Source organism: Mustela erminea, chromosome 1 (genome assembly GCF_009829155.1).
Source record: "Mustela erminea isolate mMusErm1 chromosome 1, mMusErm1.Pri, whole genome shotgun sequence".
Classification (NCBI taxonomy): Eukaryota; Metazoa; Chordata; class Mammalia; order Carnivora; family Mustelidae; genus Mustela; species Mustela erminea.
The window spans coordinates 13,017,945-13,045,382 of NC_045614.1; the positions used below are offsets into that span (position 1 = coordinate 13,017,945).

Sequence of the window (27,438 nt, forward strand, 5' to 3'; positions counted from 1 at the left end):
GCTGACCAAGGGAGCAGGGAGGGGACCCGGAACTAGGTGAGATGGTGGCCATGGGAACCAATGTAAGGGAAAGATCTGAGGGGACCCTGAGGGTACAGGAACACGAAGATGGTGAGGCCGATCCCAGGTCAGGCCTGGGCTATGGATTGCTGGTGCCACTTTAGGAAAAAACCCAAAGCAGACACAGCATCTCCTCTCTACCTTGAGGATAACAATGTCATGGCTCTCTCCTCTCTAGACAGCTCCCCAGTCTCCCTGCCCTTGACCTTTAATTCAGGAAGCAGATCCTCAGTCTGACAAGTCTGGGGAAGAGAAGAGACTGGTGGCAGGGAGTCTAGGACCTGGGTCTACCACATCTGAGGGAAGAACAGCTGACGGAGGAGAAGGAGATGAAGCCGGGAGGAGGGTCAGGCCCGGTGTGGCAGCCTGGGACACCGCATGGCCAACAGCCTAGGGTATCAAGGAATCTTGAGCCTCATTTTATAAAGAAAAAGGAGGAATCAAAGAGCCCCATGGGGACAAAGACCCACCAACTCATGGTTAGGATGGGAGCTGGCTCAGAATGGGGGAGGGATCTGAGCAAAGATAACACAGAAATAACCCAGACAACCTACAAACACAATGCAAACTTGACCACTGGAATCCCCAGCAGCCTTCTGTGCAGAAACTGGCATGGTGATGCCAAAATTCATTAGGGAACACAAGGGCCTCGGAATAGCCAAAACAATCTTGAAAAAGAAGAAAAAAGTAGGACTCGTGCTTTTCAATTTCAAAATTTATATTGGACATATCTCAGATATGTCGTGGGTTTGGTTCCAAATCACTGCAATAAGCAAGTATCACGATAAAGCAAGTCAAAAGAAGCTTTTAGTTTCCCAGTGCATATAATTGTTTATACTGTACTACAACCTATTAAGTATACACCAGCATTATGTCTAAAAATACATGTGTACACCTAAAATAAAATCATAGTTTATTGCTAAAAATTGCTAACCATCATCTGAGCTTTCAGTGAGTCATAATCTCTCACCACAGATCACCATAGCATACGGAACAATAATGAGAAAGTTTGGAAGATTGAAAAAAATACCAAAATGGGACACAAAGTGAGCAAATGCTACCAGGAAAATGGTGCTGGTAAATTTGCTTGACACAGGGTTGCCACAAACCTTCGATTTGTAAAACAAAAACAGAAAACCACACCATATCCGCAAAGCACAATCAAGTGAAGCCCAAGAAAATGAGGTGTGCTTCTAAGAAGCTACAGCCATCAAGACAGTGTGGTACTGACATAAGGAGAAATGTAGGTAGATCAGCGGGATAGAACGGAGAGTCCAGAAACAAGGCCACACACATCGGTGGCCAAGTGATAGCCAACAGGGGTGCCAAGACCATTCGATGGAGAAAGAACAGTTTCTTCAACAAGCGGTGCTGCGACAATGGATCTCCACATGCGGAAGAATGAAGTCAGACCCCTGCCTCACAGCATAGGCAAAAATTAACTGAAAACAGATCGAAGATCTAAATGTAAGAGCTAAAACGGTAACATTTTAGAAGAAAACACAGAGTATTCATCTTTATGACCCTGAATTTGGCAATGAGTTCCAAGATAGGACATCAAAGGCAAGAGCAGGGAAAAAAAAGGAATAAACTGAACTTCACTAAAAATTAAAACTGTTGTGTTTCAAAGGACACCATCAAGAAAGTAAAGACAACTCACACTATTTGCAAATCACATATCTGATGAAGAACTTGTATCTAGAAACTATCAAGAACTCTTACAACTCACCTATTGAAAAACAAGCCAAGTTAAAAATAGTCAAAGGGGAGGCACCTGGGTAACTCAGTGGATTAAGCTGCTACCTTCGGCTCAGGTCGTGATCTCAGGGTCCTGGGATCGAGCCCTGCATCGGGCTCTCTGCTCAGCAGGGAGCCTGCTTCCCTCTCTCTCTCTCTGCCTGCCTCTCTGCCTGCACATGATCTCTCTCTCTGTCGAATAGATAAATAAAATCTTAAAAAAAAAATGGTCAAAGGGTCCAAATTGACATTTCTACAAAGAAGCTACAAAAATGGCCAATAAGCACATGAAAAGACACTCAACATCATTAGGGAAAGCATTAAGGGTAATGAGATACCACTCCATACCCACTAGGAAGGCCAAAATAAAAAATGGGAAAGAAATGTTGGCGAGGATATGGAGACACAGGAAACCTTATACATCACAGGCTGGAATGTAAAATGGTGCAGCCACACTGGAAAACAGTATGACGGTTCCTCAAAAGGTTACACAGAGTTACCATATGATCCAGCCATTCCACTCCTGGGTAACAGACCCAACAGAAGTGAGATGGTATGTCCATGTGACCTGTACATGAACGTTCATAGTGACGTCATTTGCAATAGCCTCAAAGTCAAAGAACCCAAATATCCATCAACAGCTGAGGACAAACAGAATGTGGTCCGGCCACACCATAGAGCCTCACTCAGCCCCGAAAACGAATGACGCACTGACATGCACACTACAACGTGGATGAACCTTGAAAACACTGGAGGAGTGAAGGAAGCCACACACAGAGGCCACACCATGTAGGACTCCATCACCACGCAAGGTGCAGATCAGGTAAATCCAGAGACAGGAAGCAGGTAAGTGGTCGCCAGGGGCTGGGGAGGGAAACGGGGACTGCTAATGGGGACGGGGCTTCCTTTCAGAGGGAAATGTTGACAAACTGGCAGTGGTGATGGGTGCACGACCCTGAGCTGACACTAAACACTATTAATTATGCACTTGAAGTGGATGGATGGTGTGGTCTATGAGTTCTAGCTCAGTAAAAGCTGTTGTCACAAAACAAAACAAAACAAAACAACAAAACAAAAAACTAAGCAAAGGCGCTACAGGTGCTCACCAGATCGACAGCAATGGAAACAGAGGCGAGAGACCCCCAGGGAGGACAGGGAAGGGGCGCCCTGGGAACAGGACCAGAGGGGCTGAAGCTGAAGCTTCCACTGCCTAAAACCAAACATAAACAGACCTGAGGACAAAGGACTTGTACCGCACACGGAGCCCTGACCCACAAACTATACCAAGTGATCTCCCGGCGAGACCCACGTGGGGAAAGGAACCAAAGCCAAACCTGGTTTTCACAAAGAAACTTTAAAAAAATAGCTCAAGCACTCCAGCAGAGCCCCAGCCTGGCCTGCTTGCAGATGAGTGCCCCCCCACCCCCGCCCCGAACAGGGGCCATTGTGGCTGGCATGTGGCTCCCTCCCAGCTCTGGGGGGTTGTCAGGGCACACAAGGATGCCAGCACCTCCAAGGCTGCAAGTATGTGCCATCAGAGCCCACCAGCCAGGGCTGCAGGCAGCCTGGCTGCGCCAGCCGCAGACCAGAGGGACGGTACCTTCAGATGTCAGGACGAGTCACTGCAAAGACCTGACATCTTCCTCAGAATCGCCCAGAGCAGGCACCAGAGACCTGGTGACTGGCTTCCTGGGCAGTTAAATGCCATCAGAGCACCCAGATCTCCAGGGACCAGAATGTAAACCACAGCATGTTCAAGGCAACCCTGACACAATAGGAAGGGAGAACTGGCCACACACCCGTGTCGCTGGCTGGGCCCAGCCCAGGCACGAGGAAAGAGGAGGCCAGCTCCGCCACACCACAGGACTAACGGGATGGAGGCTCAGATGCAGAGCCCACTCCCGCCCCTCCGCCACCTGCGTCTGAGGGATCAATTCCAGGACACGGGTGGAAATCAGAGGCCTCAGAGAGAATAAAATGACAAGAGGAAAGTACTGTGGGGGCTTTCAGAGAAATACAGTCACTTCGCCTGCAAGGTGGTCTTATAACTGAAGCAGCTCATTTGAGCAAAAAGCACTTCCTGTCAGAGGAGGCCTGGTCCTTGCTTTCCAATCTGAAACATTCCAGGAGACCACCGACAGCCCAGTCCTCACTGCTGACAGGCAGAGAGTGAGAAGCCAGGGAAGGAAAGAAGGCTCTGGACACTGCACAGCGTGAACCGGTGAGTGTCCCGAAGCAGGGCGGGCACATCCACCCCACCTCACCTGCAGACCACAGCCATGACAGATGTGACATGTCCCACAGATGGGCAGAACGTGCCATCCTCCTAGTACCTGTGTCTGTCCCAGCCCCTGTGTGGGTGGTGCAGGGGAGGGCCGCCCAGTGCCTTGAGAGCCCAACGGAGTCAACGCTACTTACTTCCTCTGGCTCCAGTCCACGCCCTTGGAAGTGGCCCAGAAAGAACTGGCCACTCTCACAGTGCACACAGCAGCCAGCCACTGCTCTAGGCTCTGTGAACAGCCCATACACCAACCCTTGGTGCCGGCAGGAGAGATGGAGGCTAGGAGGCTGAGCCACCGCTCCAGGTCACTCAGGTGAGGTTACTAAAGTAGAGCCGGACCCTGACCACTGAGCCGTGCTCCTCTCCCACACCCAGCTCTGAGCTCAGGACACTCAAGGTCCTCGCAGAGACCACCAGTCCCAGCGGCACTTCTAGCGTTCCCTCTCAGGGTGCCACAGCCACCTCTTGTGTCCTCAGAGGGGCAGCGCCTTCTCTATCCACTCAGACCCGAGACACTGTGGGACCCCCTGCTCCTGGCGCAGACTCCCCTCTGCTCCAATGATGAGAAGAGAAGGGAGGGGCCTGAGTGCATGCTGAGCAAAGGCCAGACCCCATTTTCCAGTCCCACAGCTCGGGAAAGCAGAACAGTCATTATCAGTGTCATACGAAACCCAGAGATGTTAAGTAACTTGCCCAAGGTCACACAGCTAAGGAGAACTAGATTTGAGCCCAGCAGTCAGACTCCTGGTCTCTGCATCACCACCACCTGCTAGGAGACACTCCAGGAAGCAGGACTGTCCTGAGAATAGGTTAGCAACCACTGTCTGAACCTCTAACACTGAGACTTGAGTGGAAAAAGTCAGACACAAAAGGCCTCACGTCTAACATCCAGAACAGGCATTATCTAGAGAGACAGCAGTTTAGTGGTTGCCCAGGACTGGGGAGGGGCAATAGCGGGGAGAGGCAATGGTGATGTGAGGGCTCATGGTCATGGGGTTTCTTTTTGGGGTGACGGAAACTAGATGGAGGGGACAGTTAAGCAACATACTGAATATGCTAAAAATCACTGAATTGTATGCTCTAAAGGAGCAAATTTTCAGTGATGTGAATCGATAGCTCAACTGAAAGAGAGAAAGCAAGTAAGCCCTGTCTGAGGTTAAAGTAAGCTTAAAAGTCTCAGGTGGAAGCCCCCCAGAAGCTAGCTTTCCCTTGCCCCCCCCCCCCCCACTGATGGGCCTGGCAGTCACTGTGTGGGACACAGCTCATTTGCCCAGGGTGAGCACTGTGCTTACCTGTACTTCGTTGCTTTTCTGTCTGATTGCCTCTTCCTTTTCTCTAATGTCTTGTTCCAGGGAGTACTTCTCTCTGGCCATTGAAAAGATTTCAGGAAAGCACAGATGAGTGACAGCACGACTATGGCCATGGTGCATTCTCTTGTCACCGACTTCTCAGCGCCCAATTCCGTCCTTACCCACAGAACCCAGCTCAGCTGGCGCCCCGTGACTCTCTCAGTTTAGCTGTCAGTCCTAAGCCATTAACTTGCCACCTGAGACTCAGCCGTTTTGTGTGCTGAGGGAGAGCAAGGCCTTCCTGAGGTCAGGGGGCATGGCCTGGGGCTGCCGAGCAACAACCTGCCTGAGACCCTCCCAGCCCACACCGATTACTGCAGGCGTCATCGCTCGAGCTCATTAAGTCAATTCAGGAACTCGGGGGAGTGTGCAGCCCTTCATCTCTGCTGTACGGACCTGTAATGGCCAACTTGCCGCATGTCTCACAAGTCTCTGGTACTTGTGGTACAAGCGGGCATAGGGCTGGTATGAGATTCAGATTCTCAGGGGAAGGAGCTTTAACACACCTTTGTAACTGGGCAATCTCTTGACTGATATCATCAAGTTCCTTCACACCAGTAAATTCTCCTGATCCAAGAGAACTTGAACCGTCCTGGAACCAAATTCAGATAGAGAATTAAAAATTGTCAAGCTGAGGGGCACCTGGGTGGCTCAGTCGGTTAAGCATCTGACTTGATTTAGGCTCAGGTCATGATCTCGGTGTTGCAAGACTGAGCTCAACGTCATGCTCCACATTGAGCGTGGAGCCTGCTCAAGATTCTCTTTCTTCCTCTCCCTCTGCCCCTTCCCTCCCTTAAAAAAAAAAAAAAAAAAAAAAGGCTGATAAACCGAGGGGCGCCTGGCTGGCTCAACTGTAGAGTATGTGACTCTGGATCTTGGGGTTATGAGTTCAAGTCCCACACCGGGTATACAGATTACTTAAAGATAAAATCTTAAAAAAAATTTGACAAACTGACCTCACTGCCCAGCATGTACTAGTAGGTCCTAGTATGAGGGATACGATCATGGTATCTCCAATTCACAGCAGCAAAAGGGCCAGTACCCAGCCTGGAAAAGTATCCCCGTGGCCCAGACACACCTCCTAGACCCACCCCGGGCCCCTGGTGAAAGCTGGGGCCAGATCAAGGTAAGCAGGGACAGCAGAGCACTGGCAGGCTCACACGGGCCACTGTCGCCACCTGGTGGCAGGCTGCGGGAAACCACAGGAACAGGACCCGGTTTGAGGGGCAGTACTCACCGGGATGGGAGTGCCTCTCTCTGAGGGCGGGACCATGTCCGGTGACAGGACTTGAGGGGGGTCGATGCCTTTACTGACCTTCTGCTGAATGAAGTACATAGCTAATGCAAACTGGTCTTTACTTAACTTCCCCGTTTGCCTCGTATCAGCCAGGGCCCTGGGAGAAACGCGCAGATGCTAATTACACATCAGAAGCAAGAATTTGGCCCAGCATGCTAACTAAACAAATCACAGAACCCATCCTTTGAGGAAATGAACAGTGACAATACAAACAATGGGGCACAACGGCAACTCCTTTCCTACTGAACATCCCGCTCCCGACAGCAGTCCCGACGCCCCCACCTGAGCACCATGCCCAAAGTCTGGTTAAGGAGGCACCTGGGTGGCTCAGTGGGTTAAGCATCTGACTTCAGCTTAGGTCATGATCCCGGAGTCCCGGAATTGAGCCCCATATCGAGCTCCTGCTCAGTGGGAGTCTACTTACCTCTATCCCTCACCCCACTCGTGTTCTCTCACTCCCTGACTCTAATAAACAAACAATCGTCAAAAAAAAAAAAAAAAAAAAAAGAGGGCATCGTCAGGACAGGAAGTGGGGGCCTCACCTGGCTGGAGAACCACCAAAGCCCACCCCACAGGCTGAGGTGGCAGGCCTTTGGGAAGACCTCAGCAGCAATTCCCAGAAATGCCACCAGCTCTTGATGGCGTGTGGGGGGGGCACTGCGACAGTCCAGGACAGAACAGCCATTCTGGGGGCTGTGAAGCAGGGCCCGAGCCTGCCCCCTCGGGTCTTTAGCCAGCCTGGGTTATCTGAGCAGCCTGAGCTGCTGGCTTTCAACGGGGGTGACAGCCGCAGCATTCTGGGTTGTCGCCCTGAGGCAATGGGGCCCAGAAAGCCTCGCCTGACCGTGCTACACAGAACAGTGCCTCACGGCCAAGGGGTGCCTGCTCATGTGGCCTCCTGTCCTCCTGGCTGATGGACAAGGCAGCACGTAAGGCCGTAGCACATGGAGCTCCCGCAGCGCCTGGGGGAGCAGCTCTGCAGCCAGCCCAGTAACCACGGAGCTGCCTGGTACAGGGAGGAAAGCCTCACACAGCCACACGAGGCCTCCACATCAGTGATGTCTCACCCCGGCCGCTCCACGGGCGGCCTCACTTCCCATTGTGCACAGTGACAGCAAGGTCACCACTCTCTAACTCGTAGCCAGGAGCCGGGAACGGTGAACTGAGTCAGGCCCAAACAGCCAGTGACCAGGGCTATGGGGGGCACAGAGACCCCACTGAATGTCGCTGATAAAGGCTGATATAAAATATCTTTATTCTTGTTGCAGTTTGAGTGATGAGGTGTGCGGATTCTGCCTGCCAGGGCTGGTCCTGCCGCACACCCAGCCCACAGCGGCTCCCGGGCACGAGGCCTCTTCCCTCAGGCCCTCTGCCGCTCCCCGTCTCTGACAGAGCGCGGGCTCCAAGGCCCACATGCGGGGTGCTCGGCCAGCCTCTACCCGCAGCAGCACACACGCAGTCTGGCTCCGGGGCGGGGCGCACGAGGCCTCCCTGCCGGCCTCCGGGCAGGCGTGTTATCCGGCCTCAGGGATGCCCCCTGCCCCCCACCACCTGCAGACAAACCCAGGCCATCATGGTACTCTTCTAGAGCATGTTCATCCTGCCTTTCCCCTCCCACGCAACGTTTTCTGCATCCTTCTTTTAACCCAAGCATGCTGGCGACATCCCTGTCCCCTCCCCGTCCCTCCGCCACTCACAGGTTGAGGGACCGTCCCCATGCTGTGATCAGGATGTGGCTTGCAACCTTTGAAACACACACACACACACACACACACACACACACACACACGCACTTCAAGGTGATAAAGGGGACACTGCGTTTCCTCGGCCTCTAAAAGTGGGCACCGGGGCTGAAGGGGCGGAGGATGACTGGCCCTAAGCAGCTGGCCTCCCCCAGCTATTTGGTGACTGACTCTGGGTGTCTGTCACACACTCCTTCGGAAGGGACAGCCTGCTTTCTCAGGTTGCGGCCTCCCCTCACAACGTGGGCATCTACGAATTACGACCAAGGACAGTTATTTCCCCAAGCTACTCAGTAACGTGCTAAATTTCACTGCTCTTCTTTGGAGAGGTTCACCTCTCCAGAATTATATGGAAATTCTCTCCTTGTGACTCCCAAGTGAGGCCCTGTAAGGCCTGAGGACAAAGTGAGAAAGTGCCTTTCCCCACTGGTCAGCTGCAAAGGGAGTCACCCCGGCGCTGGGACATCGCCCTGGTCCACCCTGCGGGAAGGAGGGCTGAGGCCGGCTCCCTGGCTGGCCCTGAGGTGCGGACTGGGGTCTTGCTGACCGCTCACTCTCCTGATGGGAGCCGTGTCACTGACCTTCACAGGCCTCCCCAGGGAGGCAACCGCAGCCCCCACTGCCCAGGGTGGCTCTCCCCGAGCTGCCCTCCCCTCCCAGGGGCAGGGCCAAACATCTGCACCCCGGCTGGCTGTGGGCAAGGTGGGGCCTCCCGCTAGAACCCGCACAACCACCAGCAAGAACTCACCCCAGCCACTCAAGCACATTGCCACAGAGCCGTCCAGACGGGCCACACGGGCGGAGAGTGGGCTGCCATGCCCAGGGCACGGGGGAAGGGACCTTGGCGCTCCTTTCTCACTCAGCCCCCATCCACCCTGGCAGGTGTAGTGGCCTGCTGCGGGGCTGGACAGATGCCTCAACCACGGCGCCCTGACGGCCACCTGCCCTTCCTTCGGCATAAGCCTCACACCCTCGGGGCCCCTCAGAGTCGCCCACAACCAGGACCTCCACACAGGAGGCCCGGATGAGCAGATGCCACCTACCCGTCCTTACCATATGTGTGCTAGAAGGTTCTGGTTGAGGCCAGAGTGCATGAAGATCTCCTTCACCTCCTGGCCGCTCACATAGCCATCCAGGTCTAGGTCGGTCTTCAGGAATATCTCGTCAAATCGCATCTTATCTGCAACCGGCACCACCCAGCTCACCGTGGGCTGAAAGGGGTTGCAGATGGTTGGTCCCTAGCTTCTCACCACCCCACACAGTGCGTGTAAAGCTCCTCCGTGCGCTCCTGCCGGGAGGACTAGTAAAGCACTTCTCCACGCACGTGGGCAGCATGACTCCACGAACCCAGAGGGCAGACAGGAGCCCCATTCTGTGAGTGGGGAAACCGAGGCTGAGAGCAGTGGGCAGCACTCAGTCAGCTTCCCCCAGTGGCCACAGTGCGCCTCTCCCATGCCATCGTGGCACCCCCTGCCCCTTGTATTCAGAGGGAGGCAAAGCCCCAGCAGGTCTGAAGGGACTCGGAGGGAAGCCGCTGACCTCCTTCCAGGCGGGGGTTCAAGTGTGCCGGGGAGACCCTCCTGACGGCCCACATCAGAAGGACGGTCTCCTGAGAACCAACCAGCCCCACCCCCGAGCCAGCCCTCCTGGTCCTCTTGTCTTCTGTCTGCAAACACTTCTCTGCAGCTGCCAGAGGAGTTCTCGTGCCCACCGCTCAGGAGCCTGTACTCTGTCCTTGTCCCTGACTCCATTCCTTGTGACACAGCAGTGTCCCCATGGGGTGTCAGCACATACCTGACACTGACGGGGAGTGAATGAGGCGGACGTGAAAACGGTGTCTGCTGGATGGACAGGTGCCCTGGGCCCTCTGGTGCTGGCGGGGGAGCCCGGAACCCAGATAAGCATGCCTGCCACCCGCAAGGGCCCCCCACCCTCGAGGGCACTGCCCCAGCACATGGAGCTAAACGGATCTGTGAACCCCACATAGGGCCGTTTCAGCAACCACGGCTTGGCCACCTGCTGCATGTGTGACCCCTCCCATGGCCTGCTCAAGTCTACATGAAGGGGCAAATGCCACTGAGGGCCCACCAGGGCCCACGCACCTCCTAATTCAGGGGCATCGGGGCCCCTTCAGCTGCTAATTCTGGACATGTCACCTCTGACCTTTGGCATACTATGGAACCAAGTTCCACGGTGCCTCTGCCCCTTTTTCTAGACATGTTTTTCCTCATCTGCTCTTTCTGAACAGGTCTCCCTCGTTACCCAAATCCAGCGTGAGCACTGGGACTCCAGAAAGCAAAGGTGGGAAGCAAGGGATACCACGTTACCCGGATCATTTCAGTTCCAGGATTCTGGAGAGGGAGAATGACTTAGTCCAGCAAGGAGTTATCAGAATCTATGGAACAAATTCAAATAGCAAGGGCTCAGGGAGCAGGAATTCAGATAGGGAGAAAGACCCGCACTTCACTTGTCTCATTCTGTGGATCTAGTAAGCTGTCTCAGAGTGGTCACGGAGAGGCACGTGAAGGACCTCTAACGAAGAGGCCGGCTGCCTCTAAGCTCAGTGGCTGGGGTAAGCTAAGCCCCAGATGCCAAGAAACCTGAGGAGGAAGTAACAGCAGACCAGACAAGCTAAGCTGAGGGAGACAATGATTTCTGTGCTCCACAAGTCCAAAGAGATTACAACCCTGAGATGGCAAAAATCCTAACATTCAACATGCACATGGAATGAGCTCGCTGCCTGATCTCTGGGGTCTCACAGGAGGTCGGCAGTGACACTCTGAGGCCTACTTCACTACAAATCCCACGTGGGACAGCCTGCTCCTTGGAGCTGGGTCTCCCAGAAAGGGCTGGCTTTAAGGCTGGCTTAGCAGCCACAGGCCATCAATAAATGACAACAGGGCCTGGTGACTGGCAGGAGCTGCGCCCCACGGCCAGCTGTGAAGACAGGACCTGGTGGCCCCAAGCTGGTGGGGAGAGAAGTAGGGGAGGGGACAGCTTGGTGACTGTGGGTCTCCAGAACTGCTCGTTCTCATGTGACTCCACTAGCTGTCCTCACCCTTGGGGAAGGGAGCACGCCTGCTTCTTCCCACCCCAACCCAGATAGAGGTCCCTGGTAAAACAGGTCTAGTTGTAATTAGCAGCGTGCTCTCAGGATCTGGTGAGAGCCACCAGATCACCAAGGACAGGAATTATAAGGCTGGTTGGCCTGTACCTGTCAGCAGCCTTGGCCCCACTTGCTTCTTTGTCAGTAAAACCTGTCACCACTAACCTAACCTCTAGTACTTAGTAAGAACGCTCGACAAGAATTTTGCAGGCACAGGTGCTGGTGGTCCTGGAAAACAGCTCGTGCAGTCCGTTACCAGCCTTGGCCCCCTCTCAGACTCCATTCCACCCTCCTTCCTGTTTCTAGAGGTTCCCACGAAGGAGCCTTGGCACGGGCTAGTCCTCCAATGGCTTTTTGTCATTCAGGTATCAGCACAGGTATCGGTTCCTTAGTGACCTTCCAGCTGACCGCCATCTGTAGGAGCACCCCTGCCTCCTTACCCCACAACTCCGGGGCCAGGCTGCTCTGCTTCTCACAGCTATCTGATCGTCCTTAGTTCACGGATACGCTTACTGTCTATCTCCCCGAGGGCAGAGGCCAGTCCCACAGCCACGGCGGCAACCCCAGGAAGTGTGGGCACGGTTGGTGGGCTGCTGAGCTGCTGGAGATGCCCAGACTAGGCCAGCTGGACGCGGGGCTTGTTAAGAGACACCCACCCACCAGAGGGTAAGCCCTGTCGTCTGTGCCTCTCCCAGTGGCTGGGGCACTGAGGGGGGCTGTACTGTCCCCCTGACCAAACCACTTCGACCCTCTCGGAGAGGACTCTCGCTCTATGGTGCCGCAGGCTCCTGGAAAATGAGCTCCCTCCCTGCCAACACCAAGTGGAATGTTAACTTTATAACTATGTCACATGCAGGAGGATATCACCATCTGATCATGTATTTCTGGAGCGTTGTTTGACAATTCGTTTTCTGATTGTAATTTAAGCTTTTGGTTGCTGAGGCACCCATTTCAAAAAAATCCATTTCAGATGAACACATGGCCAGCCACACAACTAGAGAAAGAGCCAGGCCGGCCCATGACGGTCCCCTGGGAAAGCCGGGGTGGCCTAGGTAGCTGGCCGTCTAAGTGGTCCCACTTTTCCCTTCCCATGCTTTCATTCCCACTCTTACATTTTAAACTAACCAGCGAGGAGTGAACCCGAGAAACCCTAGGCCCCCATCCTCAACCCCAAAAAGCCAGAGCCCCGTGGCCAAGCTTGCTCTCTCTCTAGCCCTAGCCTTGCTGGTGGGGAGGCCCTGGGTGTGACGCACTTTCTGCAGGACCTGTGAGTCATCAACCTTGGTTTTTTAAATTTTCCTGCTGGTTGGTGATGAGGTACATTTTGCAATCTGAACAAGAGCCACAAAGACATTTGCTTGGGTTGGGGAAGTACCGGCGGGGGCTCACGACAAGTCATGGGGGCCCAAGTGAGCGCCACAGCCATTCCTAGCAGACTTTGTCACTTACTGACCAACACAAGATGGTTTCCCGTTTCTCCTCTTATGGTGCATATCCGAACCTGCATGGCAGTCCGGGCTGGCACTCTTCGTGTCACCTGCACTGCTTTCCCCTCACACCACAAATGAGGCAGAATGCAAAGCCTGACTGAGCATGGAACTCAGGATGTCACATTCTTGCACGTTTTAGATCATCTCAAAGGTGTGCCTTTTTATAAAAGAGCCCTTTATGGTGTGCTACATTTACCAGAACAAGAAATGTCTTTCTGATACATAAGACACTGCCCGCTGGGAGTCAGAGCCCCACACTGTTTTCCAAGCACGAGATGGACGCCTCCCTCACTCACGTGACACTCAGCATGTTTACTGAGCACCAGGGCACCTGGGATTGCTGTGACACTGAGAGCAGAAGCACGAACTAACTCCGCTCTCAAAAGCTAAGGGGGAGGAACATAGGAGGAAGAGAGATGACACATAACTAACTGCGCAACAGGCCAGGCAGGGGGAACCTAGAGCAGGGTGGACAGAGCCCAGGGCATGCTGGCTGCAGTCATGCCCCGGCCCCCTGGTAAGGTGCCCCACACGAGCGGAGGCCTCATGACCTCCCCACAAAGTGCTGGGGTACGATCTGGGACTGCGCCTGCCCAGCAGAGGCGCTTCCTGAGGCAGGAGGGACAGAGGCGAGAGGACAGAGCCCAAGGGGTGGGAGCAAGCGGTGTGTCTGAGGAACAGTGGTACTTGTGTGCAAATGAATGAGAAACCTAACTCTGAATCCCTGTGGCTACAGACTTGATGACTGTGCCGCCCCCCCAACCCCAGAGTTCGTATGTTAAAACCCTAATCCTGATGTGATGGTGCTGGGAAGTGGGGCCTCTGGGAGGTGATTAGGTCATGAGGGCGGAGCTCCATGAATGAGATCACTGCCCTCATAGAAAGGACCCCGGAGAGCTCCCTTGTCCTTTGCACCACATGAGGACGCGGCAAGAAAACCATCTGTGAGCCCGGCATCAGGCTCTCTTCAGACACAGAATCTGCCAGTGCCTGATCTTGGCTTCCCAACAACCTGATTTTCTCTGAGAAATAAATGTTTGTCAGTCACCTAGTCTATGGTATTCCATTACACTCAGAGTAAGATACTGACCATAAATATTGTTCTAAAAAACATAATCATGGGGCGCCTGGGTGGCTCAGTCAGTTAAGCAACTGCCTTCAGCTCAGGTCATGATCCCAGGGGCAGGGGACTGAGCCCCACCTCAGGCTACTCGATCAGTGGGGAGCCTGCTTCTCCCTCTGCCTGCGGCTCCCCTGGCGGTGTGTGCGCTCTCTCTCTCTCTCTCTGACAAATAAATAAAATCTTTTTAAAAATATATTTTAAAAAAAATAAATAATAAAAAACAAAAACTGTAATCATCAATGTTACCTTTCTGGGGTCCCAAATTACCTGCTCCCCAGGAGCACCTGGCTGGGACTCCACAGGCGCAAACAGCGGCTCTGAAGAGGGGCCACACACAGAGAGCGCCCGTACCTGTGTTTGCTTGATGCTGTGCTTGGGAGACAAGCTTCCCGTGCTGTTCAGGCTACTGACGCTGCCGTGGGAAGGTGTGGAACGGAGGCTGTCTTTCGGCGGGGGGCTGGCGGGCAGGACAGGCACAGCACCTGGGAAGACCGTCTTCTTCCTCTTGGAAGGTGGGATGAGGGACGGGGGCAGGACAGAGGGCACAGGCTCCTTCTCGAGGGCTCGGTACACCAAGTGCATCGCCTGTGGGTGTGAAAGAGGATTCCGTTCAGGTGGCCGGGCACAGGCCATGGGTGGGGAACGCGCATCTCTTTCCAGGACTGCAGTGATGTGACAAGGATGGCTCTTTCTGAGGTCACTCCCAAGCTTAACAGAGTAAAAAATAAACCTTTCCTGGGGTGCCTGGGTGGCTCAGTGGGTTAAGCCTCTGCCTTTAGCTCAAGTCATGATCTCAGGAGTACTGGAATCGAGCCCTGCATCGGGCTCTCTGCTCAGCAGGGAGCCTGCTTCCCCCTCTCTCTCTGCCTGCCTCTCTGCCTACTTGTGATCTCTCTCTCTCTGTCAAATAAATGAAGAAAATCTTTAAAAATAATAATAATAAAATAAACCTTTCCTAATGTATTCTCTTCCAAAGCATCATTTTCCCAGGATGTGTTTAATCACATAAGAACATGAGCCCGAAAGGAATTCAATCACACCAGACTCTGCACATGTCCCTTCATCACACAGCCCCAGGGCTGAGGAGTCCCCAAATACTGGAATTTGGAAGTCTAAAGACACACTGAGAGCCACGTGTGTGTACTTCCTGTTTCAGGTGGGCAAAGAAAAGAAACTTTGTCTAATACATAGATTTAAGTCTGTTTTAAAGCATAACAAAACCAGGGGCCCATGGGTGCTGAGTCAGTTCAGCTGCTGACTCTTGATTTTGGATGAGGTCATGTCCACACTGGGAATGGAGCCTGCTTAAGATTCTCTCTCTCCCTCTTCCTTCTGCCCCTCTCTCCCACCCCTCTCTCAAAAAAAAAAGTAACAATAATCAAACCAAAATTATAACCCTTCCCACTTAAAAATATTCCTTAAGGGCGCCTGGGTGGCTCAGTGGGTTAAGCCGCTGCCTTCGGCTCAGGTCATGATCTCAGGGTCCTCGGATCGAGTCCTGCATTGGGCTCTCTGCTCAGCAGGGAGCCTGCTTCCCTCCCTCCCTCTCTCTCTCTGCCTGCCTCTCTGTCTACCTGTGATCTCTGTCTGTCAAATAAATAAATAAAAAAATCTTAAAAAAAAAAAAATTCCTGAAGTTGCTATTTGAATATAGACCAGATCACTGACATACATAAAATTTACCATCACTTAAAACTACTACAGAATGTTAAACCCAGCAAGTGATTAAAAGAAACCCAAATGATACAATTTTAAGACCCATTTATAGAACACTATATATCTCAGCTGAAATGATGGGAAATGATAAAAACATAACAAGAACGAAACTCAGGGCTCCTGAGGCCATGAAGAGAGGGGCACAGGCCCAGGTTCACTCTGGGCCAGCCATCCCATTCCTGGGAATCACCCCAAGAGCAGTTCGATGACAGTGCGATCAGATAAAATACAAAAACTAAATAATCAGGGACTGGGGGATGGGAAAGCTAGTGTCCACTGGGGACAGAGTTTCAGTTTTGCAAGATGAAGGTTCCTGGAGATGGAAGGTGGTAACAGCTGCACAGCCTCGTGGAAGTATTAATGCCAGCGAACCACACACTTGAAAATGACTATGACAGTAAAATTTTATGTTCTATTTATTTTACCACAATAAAATAATAATAATAATAATAGGGACTCCTGGGATGGCTTGGTGGCTTAAGTGCCCAACTCCTGATTTTGGCTCAGGTTGTCATCTCAGGGTCATGAGACAGAGCCTGTGTTGGACTCCAGGTTTAGTGTGCAGTCTGCCTGCAATTCTCTCTCTCCGTCTCCCTCTGTCCTTCCCCCTGCTTGAGCTCACTTGCTTATGCTCTAATAAACAAATAAATCTTTAAAAACAAAAAACCACACTGCCCTACAAGAAGCTACTTTGTTCTACTTTGTTTGAGATTTAAGGGAACAAGTGAGTGACTAAGTCCCGTGAATGGGAAAGGTCCGAGATAAGAGGTGGAGGAAAGGGAGGAATGAGAGGAGAGACAGAACGGCACAGGCCCAGGGTGAAGAGAGCTGGCATGTGAGGACGTGAGCCTGACCGCTGGGCAGCTGAAGAGGAAGGTAGGGAGCTACAGGGGTGTGGAGGGAGCAGCTGCGTGGAAAGGCAGCCTATAGGACAGGAGAGCCCTGATCAACACAGACACATCACTGCTATCAAAAGGAGAAGAGGGCGGGGGTGCCAGGGCCCAGACATAAGCAGACCTGAAAGCAGACGCTGGAGCCTCAGGGCACCTGCTGGGCGCACCTATACACACCTACTTCCAGCTCTATCTGCTAAGAGGTCCTGAAAGCAGTGGCACCCCAGGGGCACTGAGCACCCCAGAGCCTACATCCTGGTTTCTAACACCACTGTCCACTACATGGAACTGGGGCTCCCTGGAGGTACAGGGCTGGGACAGGAAATACACAGGAGGAGCCAGGAGCATCCCACCATGCCAAAAGGAAGAAAGCGCTCAGACAATGATGGGATGTGCCCAAAGGACAAAGGAGCCAGTGGGGAGGAGCTCCAAATGGGCAAAGTTAAGTCACACCACTAAATGATTATAAACCGTGGAACAGAGGATGCAGTCCCGAGTCCACTGATACAAACTCCTTATAGTAGGCTAAGCAGAAAACGTGCAAGTGCCAGAATGAGAAATTCATCTGCCAACCATCACACTCGTCAATCAGGCGAGACTCCTGGGACGATGCGAGAACCAGCAGGTGAGAGGTGGAAGGGTAATGGGGTGGTCCGGTCCCCATGTGTCTCCCACAAGAGACTGAGCACACAGGAAGAGAGTAACTCTGCAAGGAGAAACCTGCAGCCTCCACCAACAGCAGTCAAGGCTGATACCGTGGGGTAAGGAATCATAAGTCCTGTTGATGGTGGACCCTGAGAAAGACAAGCATATTTCGTGTGGATCACCACACGAGTGCACGACCTGGATCATCATGAGGAAACAGCCAATATCCCGAGGCTGAGGGACGCTCTACAGACTGCTGACCGGCTCTCTTTAAAATGCCCACAAGACACAGAGATACACGGAGTCGCTCCAGATCAGAAGTCACGATAGAGACGGAGCTGAGTAATGTAACACAGGAGGCTGGGACTTCTTTGCTGCAAAGGATGTTTGGGGGCAAAGGGCAAGGTCTGAATGATATCCTTAGGTAATACATAATGACAGATGCTATACGATAAGACATGTAACAGACACTCTGATAAACCAGTCACTGTCAATGTTAATTTTCTCATTTTGAATTGGACATGGGTTATGTTAAATCCCTGGTTTGGGGAAATACACACGAGTATTCTGGGACAAAAAGGTAAGATGTCTGCAACTGACTCCAAAATGGCTCAAAGGAAGTTTCCCGTGTGTGTGTACATGCGTGTATGGGGAGAGAGGGAGAGAGGGAGGAGAGGATAAAGCAATGTGGGAAAACAATATCACTAGGGAATGTGACCAAAGAGTACTCAGAAGAACTCTCTGTATTACTGTCACTTTTTCTTTAAATCCAAAGTACATCAAAATAAACACTTTTTAAAAATCAGAGGGGGGAAAAAAAAAACCCACGACTCGAGAAACTTTTCCTTCCTCGGCAGAGTGGGAAAAGAGCGTCACAGCAGGGACTTACCACAGCAAACTCATCCCTGTCCAGGTGCCCATCCTTGTCGATGTCACTGAGGTCCCAGACCTGAAAGGGAAAGAGAGCAAGGCTTACTGGGGAAGGAAGAACACCTGCCGGAACTCCCATTCTGAGCACCCGGTGCAGAGCAAAGTTGAGACAAGGCAATCACAATGCAGTCAAGAACCAGTCGGTGGGTTCTGTGAAAAGCCATCAGCTGATGCAGTATCATCAATTCCAAGATCCTTTTTGTTATATCATGTTTGTTTTCTCTAACAAATGATCATAATTATAACCCTGTCCACCTTGGTTTTTTATCACCTTACAAGGAATTCTCAGATAGAAAACGTGTTTTGGTTCTGGCACAGGTGTGGCTCTGAACACAAGCCCCCCCACCGCCATTCACACTGTGCTGGGCCACGGGCATGTATTCACTACTGATGGATGGGGAGGCAGGTGTTTCCAAGTATGCTTCGCCCACCTAGCACCCTGAAGATGAGGCAGACAGGACAGATTCCTCTACTGGGTCAAAGGCCAGGTGCCAGATTTTTCTAAAGCACAATCAAAGCACTAGCTTCCCTGACCCACGTCAGCCCCACCCCGAACCAGCAGGCCTGCCTGACTTTGACAACACTGGGCATGGTGCCAGTGCCCAGAGGTAAGCAGACACCTTGGCATCCAAACGTGGTGCTTCATGTGCTGGTCCCTTCTCAGTCAATTGTGAGCGACATCAGCCCAGGGACATCTTTCATGTGTAGGTCCTTCTCCCCAGCCCTGCTGCTGTCCTTCACTTGGGCCTCTTTGGTACTCCACAAAGGCCACAGCCTTCAGCTGGCCTCTTTGCCTCTAATTCTTTCCCCAGGGTTACTATGGGGACTGTTCTAGAATACAGTCTGTGTCTGTCCCCTAGATTGGCATATGGACCCCCTGTGCCCTACACAGGTCCCTGCACTGCAGCCCAGCTTCCAGGAACCCCAGCTTGATCTTTAGGGAGCCCAAGATGTTGATAGTCCCTTCAAGCCCAGAGATGCCCTTGCAGAGACATTTTGCATCAGACTGAGTGCTTTATGTGTCCGGTTTCACTTTAGGAAGCAGAAGTTCACAAAGAATAATTTTTCCAGGAGCGCTTGGGTGGCTCAGGGGGTTAAGCCTCTGCCTTCAGCTCGGGTCATGATCTCAGGGTCCTGGGATCGAGCCCCGCATTGGGCTCTCTGCTCAGTGGGGAGCCTGCTTCCCCCCACCCTCTGCTGCGTCTCTACCTACTTGTGATCTCTCTGTGTTAAATAAATAAATTAAATAAATAAATAAAATCTTAAAGGAAAAAAAAGAATAATAAATAAATAAAATAAATAAATAAAATCTTAAGGGGAAAAAAAAAAGAATAACTTTTCCAAAGCTATGGTACTTGCTCAGGGAACTAGGACTAGAACAAGACTTCCTGGCTCCATGCCTCTCCCTGCCCAGGGCCTCTCTACCTCAGCACCACTGACATTCGGGACCGCATCACCCTGCAGTGGGGCTGACCTGGGCACCGCGCGGTGCTGAGCAGCGTCCCCGGCCTCCACCTCATGCCAACAACATCCAGCCCAGGTGGGACAACCAGAACTGTCTCCAGATGCTGCTCAACATGCGTGGGGGAGGAAGGACCTGGTAAGATTACTGGCCCTCCCCAGCAGCCTCTGCTCACGCTGTCATGCGTCTGGCCTTCTCATGCCATCGTTAGCCACCATCTCTTCACTCTGGAGGACACAGCCCTGAAGTGGCTACGCTAGGAAGCCTTCCATGCCTGCCCTCTACCCTTCTGCTCTGGCACGTCAGGCACCTCCCCTCTGCCACTGCCCTTACCGGGCAGAATCACAATTATCAGGGAGGCAATGGGCAGCAGGGGGTCACCAGGGAAAAGTGAGGGCTCTGGGAACCACCTAGGTTCTCATTCCCCTCACCATGAAACCCTGAGAGGCTTACTGGCCACCCTGAAGGCCCCCTTTTCCTCATCTAGAACACAGAAGGGACGCCGTCCACAACAAGGTGGTTGCAAGTCCTGAAGCACTTCATTCATGCAAAGTGCTATAATGGGGCTTGGCATATAGTAAGCCCCTGATAAATAAATACAACCATCTTAACCATTATCTATTTCCTTGACCTCCTAACTCTAATTGCATCCCCATCCTCGTGGTGCTCAGCACAAGGCCTGGCCCCGAGCAGACTCCAAACTTCCTGAACGACTGAATGAATGGTTGGCGCAGGAAGCACAGATGGACGAGCACCAGCACGGAGGCCTGGGCGCGCAAGCGCACTGATGCGCACATCAGGGACAGACGGCTGCGCGGATGGACGGGTGCATGGTTACGAACGCATGTGTGCGCGGATATGGCGAAGTGCACGGATGGGTGCGTGTGTACATGCTGGAATGGGTGCACATAAGGCTGATGTGTGTGGAAAAGGAAGGAAGGAGAGCGCAGCAGATGAGAAGTGACCCGTGTGCCACAAGACCTGGAGCCCGGGCAGATCTACAGAATGCACCTCTCCCAGCCACACTCCCTTTCTAAGGAAGCCCACTCCACCTCTGCCAGTCTCTCTGTTGCGCTCATGATCTGGCTTCAGAACAGGATTATATCCAGGTGTCAGGGATTCTTCAAGGACTACCAAATAAATGCACACAATGGGCAAGACAGGGTGGCCCCATCCTGCTGCAGTTAAAACTCATGCCTTGTAAAGACGCTCGGTCCCCATCACAGAGCTCCGCCTACACCATGCCACAGCCAAGAAGGAACAAAGCAGTCTGAAAGATTCCCCTTTCTCAGTGGCCTTCTTTCCAAAAACAAAGTATTAAGATGGGCTCTACGTGGGTCCTATCAAATGGGCCAGTGTCCACAAAAGTCATACTCAAACGGAAACCTTATTAGGTGAATCCAAGGGACAGGAATTTGCATCTTTCCCAAAAAGTTTTACTCAATGTCATGACCTAGACCCACAGGTGTTGCCTGGGGCATCAGGGACTATGCTCAGTCCCCTGCTCCGGGTCTGTGCCTGCCACGTCGCCGTGATCCAGTCCGGAGAGACAACATCCATCCCTTCTCCGTATAGAGCAGGGAACTCAGAACGGACAGCCTTGTGGAACTGAGCTCTGTGCACAGAGCAAACCCATGGGGCCACGATGCAAACCTCACTGGAGGGAAGACAGTCTGGCATAGAAAGCTGCATCTGAAAAACTTGGATTTAATAGGAACAAAACTAAAAGCTTTTTCTTAAGAGAATGCATAAATTTTTCTCTAAACCTGCAGCAAAATTTAAAGTACCTTTATCTTAAGCTCACAGGCAGAGAAGAAGTAATTAAAAATAGAAAAGAGGGGCACCTGGGTGGCACAGTCGGTTGAGCATCCAACTCTCAGTGTCGTCTCAGGTCTGACCGAGCCCCGTGTTGGGCTCTACGCTTGGTGCAGAGTCCGCCTGAGAGTCTCTCTCCCCCCTCTCTGTCCTTCCCGCTCATACTCTCTCTCTCTCTAAAATAAATAAATCTTTAAAAAAAAAATAGAGAAGAAGCAAAGAGTTCTAGACATACACTCCCATACTTCTCCCAGAAGCACACGGAGCAGTGAAATTCCCAGATCTGGGTTCAAATCTCACCTCTGCCCATCTCTGGTCCCTGGGCAGCAAGTTCATTCTGAGGCTGCCTCCCTAGGCATGCAAAAGACCCACCAGCATCTTCCCACAGGCTGGGGAGCATCTGTGAGCCACATCCATGAGGCCCTAAGCCAACCTGACCATAGCAAATTCTCCATGCACACTGGCTCTTACAAAAGCTCCAATGGTTCATAGCCATGTGTAAAGCCTCATAAGTGTGTGTGGGGAGCAAGCATGGGGCAGACAGAAGTCAGCAGCAGTGCAGGACGTGGGAGAACCACTTACCCGGCCCAGGACATCAAGAGGCAGCTTTGAGTTCATAAGGACTGGCTTGACTTTGTCTCCAGAGAGCAAACCATTGATGGGTAAGAGGCTTTCAAAAATTCCATCGAATTTTGCCTTTTCTTCCACCTAATTGGAAAGAATAGCCTGAGTGAGTAAAAAAAAGTGCATCTGGGGGAGAATCCAAAATGAGCTCTGGCCCGAAGCTGGATGAAAACAGGCAAGGACCTGCTACCAGCCTCACCTAAAAGCACAGGAGGCCTTACAGCAGTTTCAAAGTGAACATCTGCCCTGAAGGAAAGAGCTCCCTAGCAACTATGAATCTGGTGGCCAAGGTCAATGGGGAGACAGGACCTGGCCGTGGGCCTCGCTCGCCACCACAGGAGCTGCCTAGGAGACAAAGATCGCCCCTACCCACTCCTAGGAACTCGCTAGGACGGGAGAGACGAAAGTGAAGATGGGTTTTCGTTCTTTAAGACAACTAAATCTGGATATCAACCTACAAAACTAAAAGAGCTAAATAATCAAAGAAAAAAATAAACCAAAACTTAAGCAACCAATTATCAAAATCAACTTTAAGTACTGGAAGTCCTCTCAGAGTACAAAACTAAATTCTAAAAGTTCCTCATGAACAGAGAGGTCTGAACAGGACTTACAACGCAGAGCGGCAGCTGCAGCCACTGTGAAATAGGAAACGCGGGCAGTGTGTCCCAGGGGCCGTTGGTGAGGCAGGTCTGGGCAGGGCCAGTCTGCTCTCCTCCGGAAATGAAACCCCCCAGTGACTAGAGCGGGTGGGGGGGGCGCCAGACCCCTCACCACCCCCTCTACCCAAGAGCTGGCGCCACAGGGAGCACTAAGAAACCCTCACAAGCATCTGTAGACAGAATGGATAACCAAAATGTGGTGCATTCACACACTGGAATATTCCTCAGCCTCAAAACAGGAGCTTCTGACCCAGGCGACAACATGGATGAACCCTGAGGACATGATGCTGACTGAAAGAAGCCAGCCACCACAGGACAGGTACTGTATCACTCCACTTCTATGAGGTCCCTAGAGGACTCACATTCTCAGAGACGGAAGGAGACTGGTGGGTGCCAGGGACTGGGGCGGGGAGGAGGGAGTTGTGCTTAATGGGGACAGAGTGAAAAGAAAGTTCTAGAGACCCCTGGTGGAGACAGCTGCACAACAGTGCAAACATACCTAACAGTACTGGACTATACACTTAAAAATGGTCAAGATGGTGGGGGTACCCGGGTGGCCCAGTCAGTTGAGCATCTGACTCTTGGTTTCAACTCAGGTCATGACCTCAGGGTTGTGGGATTAAGCCCTACAGCGGGCTCCCTGCTCAGCATGGTGTCTACTTGAGATTCTCTCCCTCCCTCTCCCTGCCCTTCCCTTCCACGTGCACACGTCTTATGCACGTGCATGAGTGTGTTCTCTCTCTAAAATAAATAAATCTCTAAAAAAAAAAAGGCCAAGATGGTGAACTTCACATCACATATACTCTACCACAATTACAAAGAAAACAAAACAGAAAGGCGAGCACACACAGATACTGCCCCACAGCGATGGAAGCACAGCACACACTTCCTTTAGAACTAACTCTGTACCTCTTAGAGGTCACCACTCCTATCTGTCTTTGCTGCTTCTAGAAAGACTTGGGACATGGAGACCATCCCCCCAGGGACTGAGAGAAGCTTTCCAAAAAGCAATGAGAGCATCCGAAAGGGATAATAACACAGAAAATGGCTAGAAAGAAAAACTGGGAGCTACAAAGACATCTTGGAGGCTTTCATGCTTGCAAGTTCTCACAACTGGCCCTTCTATCCTGATTAACGAACCCAGACAGCAAAAACCACAGACTGTGACCCAGAAATGCTAACTGTAACTGTAACTGTAAAATTTTAAGACTCCATCATCTGAAACTCTAACTGCCTTAGCAGGGCAACACCCAAAAAAGGTCACAGCTATTTCAAAAGATTTTAATCTGAAAGAGTGTCCTGCCTAAATTCTGTGGCAAACTCACTGTGAAACAGAACAGATACAATCGTCTCATGCCATGTTCTGAACACCATAAATGGCTAAAACAACTGCACGTGAAGGACAGCTGAGAGACGCCGCCGGGGTCACTTACCCTCACAGCCCAATGGGCCTCCGCAGAGGGTGGTGTGACCATCAGAGGGCTGCTGGTGTCATGCTGTAAAGGAAGAGAAACACTCCACTGTGGCTGGCAAGGAATTCAACTACGGAGGACGCGTTTGTGTAAAGGACACACGTTTCAAAGTGCTTTCAGAATGGGGAAAGACCTCAAAAAGTTAAACACAGAATTACTATATGCCCCAGCAATTTCACTCCAAAGTACGGACCCAAGAGAACTGAAAACAGGCACGCAAACAAAATCCCAGAACATGAATCATCATGTCCACCAGCAGAGGAAGGGACAGACCATAAAATGCGGTCCGACTCAGTGAACAGGAACCAAGCATGACATCCACTATGGAGCACTGCAGAGGGAAAGCAGGCGATCCATGATTCCGTAAAGTGCCCACAACAGGCAAATCCATTCGGACAGAAAGATGAATGGCTGTCGGGGGCTGGGAGGCAGGGATCCCCTGAGGGATTACTTAGTAGGTAAAGGACTTCCTTTTGGGGTGATGAAAACGCTCTGGAACTAGAGGGAGGGGCCGGTTGTTTAAAAAAAAACAAAAACAAAAAACACGGTGACTGTACTAAATGTCAGTAAGTTGTTCACTTTCAAATGGTGAGTTTTAGGTTATATGAATTCCACCTCAATTAAAAAAGAGAGAGAGAAAATGCACAGATGGACAGATGATATCAGACGAGCACAAAGAACAGAAGGATTCTGACACTTACGAATTTAGGTGGCGGCATGTTCAAACTCAGATTGCTCAAGGTAACTTCGTGGCCACTCTGTGCACAGGCCACTAGTCTCAGTGCAACATAGAAACCCTGCAAATCCAAAAAGGAGGGAGGGGTAAACTCTTGCCGGCTGGTGATGACAGGGAGAGCTGTCTGCAGCCGCAGGCTTCGGGACACAGGGATTTCACATCACTGCAACAATGAAGACTCAATGTGCGAAAGTCACTGAGAGTGTTGAGTTAAACACATCTTCCCCTGGGAGTACTGATTCCAAGAATATGCCAAGGGGACTCAGTCCACTGCACTCTGGACACTACCAAATTTCAAACAAATGTATTTTTTTTTTACCTTTATTATTTTTTAAGTAAGCTTTATGTCCAACGTGGGGCTTGAACTCATGACCTAAGAACAAGAGTCACATGCTCTACCAACTGACCCAGCCAGGAGGCCCCCAAATAAATGTATTTTAAGCAACAATGAGCTCCTAATATTTAGGAAAATGCTGGATTAGATAAGTAGCAGACTGGAGTTTAAGATTTTAATAAATGATGATTCAGATATGTACTGACTTTTAAAAAAATGGTTTGAAAAAGACATAGTTGTTTGGGAACCAATACAATTCACTGTGCTCCCCTTAGCCTTGCTGAAGACAGCCTCTCCCACTTGCCCCCCCACCCCCATGGCCTGATGTGGATCTCACCTCCCACGCTGCCAGGACAAAGGACCTGAACTAGGCCATAAGGGGCCTTTGCGCCTCTCACCCTCCTCTTAACCCAGAGCCAGCCATGCCACAGGCTTAGTGGACTCACAAAGCATCATCTAATTTTCTTAATTGATCAAATAGCCTGAGAACATGAACTGTTTTAAAGCTATAAACACAATTACAGCTTAAAAACATCTTCAAAGAGACAAGCGCTGGATCAGCCTTTCTCAGACAGATGTCCAAATGCCCGGGGTGGGGGCTGTTAAGAAAGTTTCACAGAAAAGGGGATGTAAGAAAGTTTCTGGGAACTGCATTAGGCCAAGTTAACAGATTTCTTGTCCGCAAGGATCCTCAGAATCTTTCAACTCGCAGACATACAGTGCGAACCTCAAGGAAGGGAGGAAGAGTTGATATTGTTTTCCCAATGGATCAGATCATGGACAGTGGGACACCAGGAATGACATCCCTTGGGATACAGTTTGGGGAAAAACTGAACGTAATTAAAACACAACCGTTTAAAATCATCTGTAAGTACTATAAATTTCCATTTACAGAACATTCTCAAAATGACAAAATCATGCTGGAGAAGGAACCAGTGGGTTGCCAGGGGTTAGGGTATGACTGCTGCGGGACAACACAAGATTCTTCTGGGGGCCAGGCAGTCCTGTGTCCTGACGATGGTGGTCATTACATGAATTTGTGCACGTGATAAAATTACACAGAATTATACGCACCAAAACCCCCACAAAAAAGTCCATGTAAAACTGGCCAGCCCCGAGCAAGGTCTCCAGGTTAGCACTGTGCCAGCCTCTGAGCACCACGCTACGGTGACATAAGCCGCCCTTGCTTTGGGAAACTGAGGAAGGATACGCCAGAACTCTCTGAACTATTTTTGCAACTTCCGTGAGTTTTAAGTTATTTCAAAATAGATCAGTCTGAAAACATTTTCATCACTTGCAAGCACGCAAATTTTGAAAAAAAGATACGCTAACCATGAAAGATGGCTCCCGAGTATTCAGAAGACCTGTATTTCAAAACAAAACCTTCCCATGTTAACAGTCTGATGGCCGCGCTCAGGTCTAGTAATACTTGTCCACGGCAATGACAAGGAAGGACGTGCCGAGGTCACCCTGCCTGCGGGGCTCTGGCCCAAGCCCCTCCACTTGCTCTGTGTGTGTGTGCGTGTTTATATACCTGTTTGTCCAAGAACCCTTTACCTTCTGGGTCGGCCAAGTCCCATATCTGTGGAAACATAAAAATGTTCATGAGTACAACTGCCCATCACTGTCCATCTATTCACAGAACCGCCACAACTGCGTGCGGGACTTACATGTCAGCTGGAGTGGGCATTCCTGAGCTGTGGGTGAGGAAGCAAGTCTGGACCCCCTGAATGACCTGCCCCTCCCCCTGCCCCCATGGGCACACAGCTGGTCAGCGGCAGAGCCTAGAGAATACCCAGGTCTACTCGGCTCCGAAGCCATAAGCTGTCAAGATCCCAAAAGCACTCAGGCCTCCTGTCTGCTGCCCAAGCCAGAAGTGGAATAGCCACCGGTTATAGCCTGAGAGGCTCGCAATGGCCAGCCCACTCCCTAGGAGGCACGTCCCCTGGAAGAGGGATCTGGCCTTC

The 27,438-nt window shown here is 51.4% G+C and overlaps 1 protein-coding gene and 1 long non-coding RNA gene across 8 annotated transcripts in view; one reads left to right on the plus strand and one right to left on the minus strand.

Annotated features, from left to right (window-relative positions):
* The window catches only part of EPS15L1 (epidermal growth factor receptor pathway substrate 15 like 1), a 94,878-nt gene that overhangs the window by 42,954 nt on the left and 24,486 nt on the right, over positions 1–27,438 (minus strand). For all 7 annotated transcript variants that reach the window (XM_032314614.1, XM_032314605.1, XM_032314604.1 and 4 more), the window contains exons 4-13: positions 27,006–27,053; positions 25,103–25,198; positions 24,363–24,425; positions 22,229–22,354; positions 18,329–18,388; positions 14,537–14,770; positions 9,520–9,677; positions 6,665–6,821; positions 5,934–6,019; positions 5,371–5,443 (exon numbers count right to left, since the gene is read on the minus strand). In XM_032314614.1, coding sequence (XP_032170505.1) covers positions 5,371–5,443; positions 5,934–6,019; positions 6,665–6,821; positions 9,520–9,677; positions 14,537–14,770; positions 18,329–18,388; positions 22,229–22,354; positions 24,363–24,425; positions 25,103–25,198; positions 27,006–27,053 — 1,101 coding nt within the window. The remainder of the gene's footprint in view (positions 1–5,370; positions 5,444–5,933; positions 6,020–6,664; positions 6,822–9,519; positions 9,678–14,536; positions 14,771–18,328; positions 18,389–22,228; positions 22,355–24,362; positions 24,426–25,102; positions 25,199–27,005; positions 27,054–27,438) is intronic.
* On the plus strand, positions 3,852–6,485 carry LOC116574119. Its single transcript, XR_004279115.1, has 3 exons — positions 3,852–4,018; positions 4,231–4,391; positions 6,452–6,485. It is a non-coding gene; the product is annotated as an uncharacterized LOC116574119 (long non-coding RNA).